The sequence below is a fragment of the Mytilus galloprovincialis genome, chromosome 3 (assembly GCF_965363235.1).
Source record: "Mytilus galloprovincialis chromosome 3, xbMytGall1.hap1.1, whole genome shotgun sequence".
Taxonomy (NCBI): Eukaryota; Metazoa; Mollusca; class Bivalvia; order Mytilida; family Mytilidae; genus Mytilus; species Mytilus galloprovincialis.
In genome coordinates, this window is record NC_134840.1 from 51,391,354 (window position 1) to 51,400,684 (window position 9,331).

Consider the following 9,331-nt stretch of genomic DNA (forward strand, 5'->3'; position numbering starts at 1 on the left):
GGCCCACCAAAGGTAACACTTAAACCTGAGCCCTTCTCTGGTAAGGATTGTTGGGAGGAATACTTGTCGCATTTTGAGGACTGCGCTGAATTGGGACAATGGGGAAACCGTACAAAACTGTTGTTTTTGGCAGCTAGCTTGAGGGGCCAAGCAAGGACATACTACATGAGCTTGTCTGCTGGCGACAGGCGCACATACCAAATGCTAACACAAAAGTTAGATCAGAGGTTTGGGAGTTCAAAACACAAAAATCGTTGGCTCTCAAAGTTAGAGATGCGCAGGCGCATGGCAGGGGAAAGCATAGCTGAGGTGGGGGATGATATAAGGCAACTAGCGCAAAAGGCGTACTATGACCTTGACTTAGCAGCGCAGGAGTCTCTTGCATTAAACCAGTTATTCAAGGTAATAACTGTGGAAATGAAATGTCGTTGTATTGACAAGGAATGCCACACAATAGCAGACGCTGTTGATGTAATAGAGAGGTATGAATCAATATTGGGGGATCAAGACAAAAAGAAGTCAACAATGATCAGAGCTGTGGAATCAAAGGACACCGAAGGACACATGAGTGAAAAGGATTACCATAGCAATTTGCAGGAATTACAAGATAGGATAGCAAAGCTGGAACAAGGACATGGAAGTCGGGAATCAAAGAGGGCAAATACTGGCAGATGCTACGGATGTAACTCCCCAGACCATTTTATGAGGAACTGTCCACACAAAAACAACCAAAGAGCTAGAGGGAATTTCCAGGGCAACCAAAGACAAAATACCTCTTTTAATCACAACCAGGGAAACGACAGAACGCTGGCTCAATAGGTCGTGAGCTAGTGACAGAAGATAAAAGGCCTGATATGAAGGGAGAAAAACATGTCCGGACAGGACATATAGGGGAAACAGATGATAATTGGGATAACGGGTTTTATACAAATGGATTAATTTTTGGGTTTCCTGTCAACTTTTTAATTGACAGTGGCTCAACAGCGTCAATATTATCTATTGATGTTTACGAAAAATTGCCTTCAAATGTTTGGTGTTCTTTAGTACCAAACAAGTCCGAAATATTTGACGTTAATGGCAATAAGGTTTTTGCCATTGGATCGATCATTTTAGAACTGATGCTTGGTCAAGAAATTTTCAGTCAAAATTTTATGATATGCAATATCAATCAGGATGGAATACTTGGACAGGATTTCTTACTAAAGGAAGTTAGTAAAGTAAATTATCAGCGCATGGTCTTGCACACGATCCACAACCAGGAAATACAATGTTGGATTGGAGGGAAGGCAAATATGATTTGCAGAGTAGAAATTAAGGACAACATGACAATTCCTCCAATGACGAGTACTATGATGCCTGTAGAAATACCGGGAGTCAATCATTTAACAGAATACGGATTAATAGAGGGCACGACAGGAACAGCCAAGTCTACATTAACCATACCTGGGATTATAAATACACAAGACCAAGTACACTTTGTTAATGTTGTCAACTATGGTGACGACGAAGTTAAACTGTATAAAAAGGAAACAATAGGAACATGTGAATCATATACTGAGCATGATTTGAAACCAGAGCAGATTAGAACACTACAGAAAGATTGCTTTACAGCTAGTGAAGAAATACCAGAACATCTTACTGACTTATTAAAAAGGAGTTCAACTTATATAAATGAGGACCAAAGACAACAACTCTCCAGACTCCTTTCACAGTACCAAAATGTATTTTCAAGGACAGATGATGACATAGGGAGGACAGACCTTGTAACACATAGAATAAATATAGGAAATGCAGTACCCTTTAGGCAGAGATCTAGACGTATGCCACTTGGAAAGCAAGAGATGGAAAAATCAGAAGTCAATCGGATGTTGGACAAAGGAATCATCGAACCATCTTCTAGTCCTTGGGCATCAAATATAGTCCTTGTAATGAAGAAAAATGGCAGCCCTAGGTGCTGTGTTGATTACAGAATTTTGAATGACGTCACGAAAAAAGATTCCTACCCGATTCCGAGAGTAGACGAGTGCCTCGACTCGCTCGCTGGGGGGAAATTCTTCGGATCAATGGACTTAAATTCAGGATTTTGGCAAATCGGCATGGCTCCTGAAGACAAGGAAAAGACCGCATTTCTGACAAGTTTAGGGTTATACCAGTTCACTGTCATGCCCTTTGGACTTGCAAATTCACCATCTACTTTTGAGCGTCTGATGGAAAATGTTCTCAGAGGGCTACAGTGGAAAGAACTATTACTCTACATGGACGACATCATATCAATAAGTTCGACATTTGAAGAGGGTCTTGGGAGGCTGGAAAGAATCTTTATACGTCTACAAAATGCACATCTTAAATTGAAACCTGCCAAATGCATTTTCTTTCAAAAACAAGTTAGGTTCCTTGGGCATATCGTGTCCGAGGAGGGAATTTCCACTGATCTAGAGAAAACAAAAGCAATAGATGACTGGCCTGTCCCTAAATCTGCAAAACAGGTGCGCAGCTTTTTAGGACTTTGCTCTTACTATAGGCGATTTGTTAAGGGATTTGCAGCAATTGCAAGACCAATGCACAAAATTTGTGAAAAGAATAGCCGTTTTGCTTGGAATGATGAATGTCAAAAGGCATTTCAACAGTTGAAAAGCGCTTTAACAAGTACACCTGTACTTGCCTACCCACTGCCAAATTTGCCATTCATACTTGACACAGATGCAAGTGATAAGGCTGTCGGAGCAGTGTTGTCACAAATTCAAGATGGTCTTGAACGAGTTATAGCATACATGAGCAAATCTATGAACATACATGAACAGGCATACTGTGTAACCCGAAAAGAGCTACTTGCTGTAATTATAGCACTAAAGACATTTCATCATTATCTATATGGCCAGGAAGTTTTGCTGCGCACAGATAACGCAGCTGTATCATGGATGAAAAATCTAAAGAAACCCACTGGTCAAACAGCCAGATGGCTCGAAGAACTGGGAACTTACAATTTGACAGTAACACACAGAGCTGGAAGGAAACACTCAAATGCCGATGCTCTGTCCAGAAGACCTTGTAAATCATGCGAGAGACAAGAATCTGGAAACCACACAAGCGACGATGAAACAGACGAAATCCAACTTGAAGAAACTGATTTTGTTAACCAGGAGTTACACGAAAATGAAGAACCAACACCAAGAATAGAAATAGTACGAGTCTGTACAAGAAGTCAGACAGGTAATCAGTCTAGTGCTACACCAAGTGGCTACTGCATAGATGGATGGGACCCAGATAGTATCAGACAATGCCAATTGGAAGACCCAGACATGTCACTCATTGTGACATATCTTCAAGAAAAGAAAAATAAACCTGACTGGGACCAAGTATCAAAAGGAACATCATTCCAGAAAACAATATGGCGACAATGGGATAGGCTAACAATAAACAATGGCATGCTTTATAGAAAATTGTATTGTTCTGATAAAGACGATGTAGACAACTTCAAATTGCAGCTCCTGATACCAAAATCACACCAAAAGACAGTCTTCAAGTATTTTCATGACGTTCCATCTGCAGGTCATTTAGGACCAGATAAAATGCTAAGTAGGATCCAGCAACTCTTTTACTGGCCAGCTATGAAAAGCTCCATCACAAGGTACTGCAAGGAATGTGACCAGTGTGCTGCTAGGAAATCACTGAAGCGGAACAAGGCTCCATTGGGTCAATACTTGGTTGGCGAGCCTATGGAACGTGTGGCGATTGATATTCTTGGTCCACTTCCGTTAACAAAACGACAAAACCGCTATGTTCTGGTCCTTTGCGACTGCTTTTCTAAATGGACTGAAGCATATGCTATTCCGGACCAGGAATCCCTGACCATTGCCCGTACCATCGTGAATGAATTTATTTGTAGGTTTGGTTCACCATTACAGCTCCACTCTGATCAAGGAAGGTCTTTCGAAGCAAAGCTGTTTCAAGATCTGTGTGATCTACTTAAAATTGACAAAACTAGAAGTACAAGTCAACACCCCCAGTCCAACGGAAGCGTAGAAAGATTTAACAGAACACTCCTAAGCATGCTAACATTTTATTGTCAAAATGATCAGAGAAACTGGGATGAGATTTTGCCACAGGTTATGATGGCATACAGATCATCAGTTCACGCCAGTACAGGACAGACCCCTAACATGATGATGTTTGGCAGAAACATATTTCTTCCTATGGAAGCTGTTATTCCACGTCCTGATGGACCAAACGAATCCACTTCCCCTGAAACAGATAAATATGTAAATGAATTACAGGACGCAATGTCAAAGTCACATGTACTTGCTAGGAAACATCTTAAGCAGAATTCTGAGTATCAAAAACGTCACTATGACTTGAAAGCAGTAAAGCGCGAATTACAAGTAGGTCAAGCTGTATGGCTTTATGATGCATCGAAGAAAAAGGGAATTTGTCATAAGTTGACATCAAAATGGAAAGGACCATATGTTGTTACAAGGAAAATTGACGACATCACTTACCTTGTGAGAAGGTCAAAGAAACAGCCAGGGAAGGTCTACCACATTGATAGACTACTGCCCTATCAAGGACGGAATCCGCCCACTTGGTTCTCCAGTAGGAAGGTTTGAGATGCCTTTCAACGTTGTTTGAATAGCCGAAATTAGTTGTACAAGTTGTTACGTTTTTAATTGTTTTGATGAGTTACTATGTTTAAGAGTAACTGTTTGACTTTTCTCAGACTGGAGAAAGTCATGATGGAATTCCTAGAGTTGGATCCACTCTGGAAGAATATGTAAGGGAGACAAATGGCCATTGTTTCTCAGGACATATTATTGGCTGTAAGGGAAGGATGAATCTTCCTGCCAGGGGAATGGCAGATTAAACTACTGCCAAGCGTTTTTTTTTTGTATGCGCAAGCTGCGCGGCGGAAAGCAATTAACGACAACTTACTGTCTTGAGGAGGCTGGAGATTTTTGAAATAGGGAGACCAAGGGGGTGGATATCATATTTTTTAGACTGAAACTTAGCTTGATCCATTTACTACCAGCATATGCCATATGGAGGGGGAGGGATTTTAAACACACAAACAAATATAGTCACACTACAGGACACTACATGATATTATGTATTGTATTAATATATGTTGTATGGTGGAGGGATTTATAATTGATGATTCAATTTCAGACCATCATCCCAAATTGAGGCAAAGTGTTGGCTGTGTCCCATGACGTTTAGGACAAGGAGACAACTGAAAAATCATCTGGCAGCTGCCCCACACAAAAGGCTTTCGGTCATTTGTGTTTGGTGTCCTAAAGAGAAGTCCTACAGGAGGATGGTTGACCTTAAGGAGCATGTCATGGCTCACCACCGCAGTAAAATAGAACTGATGCCTTATAGCTTCCTGAGCGAAAACAATGGGTTTTGGATGGCAAACTACCCAGAGACATATGCTAAGGTAATCCTACCATCAAATGAGAATTCACAGGAAGCAATGAAAGCCAGGATTGAGGTTCTGGAATTTTTAAACAGGGTGGACAACACCAACAGAAAGAAAGAGGAATGGACTCTAGGGTGGAAGTGTCCGAAGGAGATGGTAAAAGGTACACAAGAAGAAGAGGTTGAGTCGGAGAAACCCAATGGATCTTACTCACCAACACGCCCCACTATTTATGAAGGGCTGGCCCTCCAGCAACTAACTTTGGGACTTGGGGACTCTACAGCCATTTTTAAATTGGACCTTGGAGTTTCTATAAGATTTTATATGATCCATTTGAATGACTCCGTTCTTAGAGACCAAAAAATGCTTGACGCTCTGATTAGAAGGATGACAGCACTAGTTAACACAAAGTACGCAGGCTCACATACCTTCTCTGTCTCGATAGACGGTAAACTAAAATCTATAGTGACTCCTGTAGTGGCTAGGAAATTATCAATAAAGGAGGAGTATATAACGGATATAAAAACATCAGGCGAATTATTCCCAGGAAAACAGACAAAAGCCGCCACAAATCAACTATCACCACTGAAAACACCATCAACATCTGATATCATTTTGGAAGACGACAGCGACAATGAAGAACCAGAGATTTTAGAGGAACCAACAAGCCAGAAGAAGGGTAGAAAGACGACCGAGAAAGAAGAAGAGAGATATGTAGAGAAAATAAAGAAAAAGACTAACCACCAGGAACAGAAGGCAAAGAAAATAAAGAAAGGAAAGGATTACAAGAAACAGGATGAGGAAATGACATTAACAGAGGAAGGACAAAAGAGAACGGAAAAACAGGAACAGGAGGAGATCAAACGGAAAGAGGAAGAACATAAGAAGCGGGAAACACCGAAACAGGAGGAGGAAGTCAGACTAAAGGAAGCAGAACAAAAGAGAAAGGAAAAACAGGAACAGGAGGAGATCAAACGGAAGGAGGAAGAACATAAGAAGCAGGAAACACGGAAACAGGAGGAGGAAGTCAGATTAAAGGAAGCAGAACAAAAGAGAAAGGAAAAACAGGAACAGGAGGAGATCAAACGGAAGGAGGAAGAACATAAGAAGCAGGAAACACGGAAACAGGAGGAGGAAGTCAGACTAAAGGAAGCAGAACATAAGAGAAAGGAAAAACAGGAACAGGAGGAGATCAGACAGAAGGAGGAAGAACGTAAGAAGCAGGAAAAACAGAAACAGGAGGAGGAAGTCAGACTAAAGGAGGCAGAACAAAAGAGAAGGGAAAAACACAAACAGGATGAGGAAATTAGAATGAAAGAGGAAGAACTAAGGAGACAGGAGGAGGCAGAAACCAAGAGATTAGCAGAAGAAACCAGGTCAAATGAAGCAGAACTAATGAGACTACAGGAAGGAGAGAACCTGCAAAGTGAACAGTTTTACACTGCCAGTGAAAGAGCAGACAAACTTTTAAGGAGAGGTGGGATGCCACTTTTCCCAGCTGGGAGGAGGGAATGGGAAAAAGAAGAAATCGTAACTTTGATTACCATACCAGCTGAAGTGAAATGGCCTCCGAAGAACTGGAAAAACATGACCCCTGAACAAAGATATTTCAATTGGGAGTATGCTAGCATTGCATTGGAGTTAAACACCGGGAAACAGCTTCAATTTTCAAAGGAGGAGCTTCTATTAAAGTATCACTTTTTGGCACTTCCAGGCACGAAAACCCCACAATCAACAGAGGGCAATACAATGACAGTTAAGTCTAGATACTATCTGTACCAAGCAATTGCCAATATCATTAAGAGTAAAACAGACGATCCCACCACCTTACAATTGCTTGATATGATTGAAGCATCATCATCAAAGAGAGACACATCAACAGACATTATCTTGAACAAAATTGATGCAGTGGGTGTACAACTTAGACTTGGTGAAGACCAATGAAGAGAAAGACAATTTATGAAAAATTCTTTTAAATAACATAGTTATACTGGTTTTTTAATTCAGGAGAATTAATATATATTGAAGTTGGGGGAAGTGTAAGGCATTGGAAGTACTTGTTATGATATTATAAATTCAGAAAAAGGAAATATTATTCTTTTAAACATAACGGTTGTGTTCTTACGCATAGTAACTTGGCTCGCACGAGCAAGTAAAACATTTTTTTAATCAAAGATATGGCATTAATTTACTATTTTTATGTATGGATTTCACAGGCCAAAGTTTCATTTTTTTGTTTACCAAATATAAAGGGGGGAAGCATTTCATCAGCTGTGATATGAATTTCTAGTTCATGTTTGTATATAGGTTCAAGATGATGTTGACAATTATCAAGGATAACAAATTTTTAATGCGTAAAACACTGGAAGTGAAATGAATTTTTCATTTGTTTACATTTTTGTTGTACAAGTGTTACGGCAGGGAATGTATGTAATTACTCATGGCTTACCTTCTACATGCTATATATCATGTAATTCCCGTATTAAGGATCATTTCTTGTAACCAAATATTCATATTTAAACGTCTAATATGCCTGATATACATAGGAAAATACTTCAATCGAATTGTTTATTTACGGAGACTTTGTCGTCTGCCATTTTGTGGGGACCGAAACATGTGTTTTGATATCTTTAAATACCAATTCGTCCCCTGGACATTTGATCTAATATTGTATTTTTAATACCACAGATAAGATTTTTAATAAGTATACCCTGCCGGACACAAATATATTGTAAATATTTAGATGGTTGAAATGAACTATGTTGTATGTTATTTACGTATTATGTAATTACGCAGATCGTCTGCTAAATCAATGCGCGCGCAGTGGTGTCCGATTGTTTATTTCAAGCTTCTTTGTCGATATTTCAGATGCTATAGCTTTGTTTTGATATTTTATGTATAAGGACAATGTTCGGACAACTTAAGATGATATGTATATCATGTTTTTCATTATCTGAAATTTTTATAGTTCCGGCTTCCCGGAAAGGACAAGTTTCCATTGGATTAGTATGTCACGTGACAATTACAATTTAGTATATAAACGCGCGAGCACTCAGCAATGGCAGATAGCCCAAAGTTTTGCTGGCGGCAAGTTCAAACCTTGGAAAACAAATAAAGTAACAATAACCTTTAGGTGAGAATAAGGATAACATAATGAAGTTTAATGATATGTAATTAGCCGTCTTTTGTACAGTAAGCTATCTCCCACCACGTCGGACACCACAAATATGTATTTAAGGATTTATGATTCAGTACACTTGAACGCAACTGTTTATTTATATTGTTTTACGATGTTATAATGTTACATACTTTTAACAGTGAGCAAATAAAAACTGTTAACATTGGAAAGATAACTTTGTTTAATGGAACTATGATACATATAAAAAGAACATGAATTTACACTGATGAAAACAATAGATGCTGGAAGACGCTCGTTCAAACATAAAAACTATGGAAAGCCGTTAGGAACAAAAATTAGCTCTGTAACACTCGAATACAAGGGATCGCTCAATACATACATATTAAACAACCTGAAGACCATACCTGACAAGTAATTTATGAAGTTTAATACAAATGTAGAGTTGCTACAGGAGTCACATGTTGTATTTACGTGTTATTAAAGTAAACTACCGAGTATAGGACAGGATGCTCTCGGGTGGCTTACACATGTATAATGAAAAAAAGTAGTTTAAAAAAGGCAACTTACCCATCCGGGGTGAAGCACCGTCTACCTCCAGTAACGTGGTACATAATACCAGTGTAAATACCAATCCAAAATGTTAAAACAAGAATCATGCTTGCTCTAATTCATTTTTATTATTGATTGACAAATATATCTTAATCAAGGAAATATTTCATGAACATACATATATATTAGTATTTCCTATTTCTAAATGAATATGACCTTGTTAGACAAAG

The 9,331-nt window shown here is 39.2% G+C and overlaps 1 protein-coding gene across 1 annotated transcript; it reads left to right on the plus strand.

Moving 5' to 3' along the window:
* Positions 1-2,918: 2,918 nt before the first annotated feature.
* Positions 2,919-9,049, plus strand: LOC143066725 (uncharacterized). The gene is made up of 3 exons (XM_076239536.1): positions 2,919-3,356; positions 4,715-4,814; positions 5,946-9,049. Exons 1-3 carry the CDS (start codon positions 2,919-2,921, stop codon positions 7,355-7,357), a joined length of 1,950 nt encoding a protein of 649 aa, XP_076095651.1. The 3' UTR covers positions 7,358-9,049.
* The last annotated feature ends 282 nt before the right edge of the window (positions 9,050-9,331 follow it).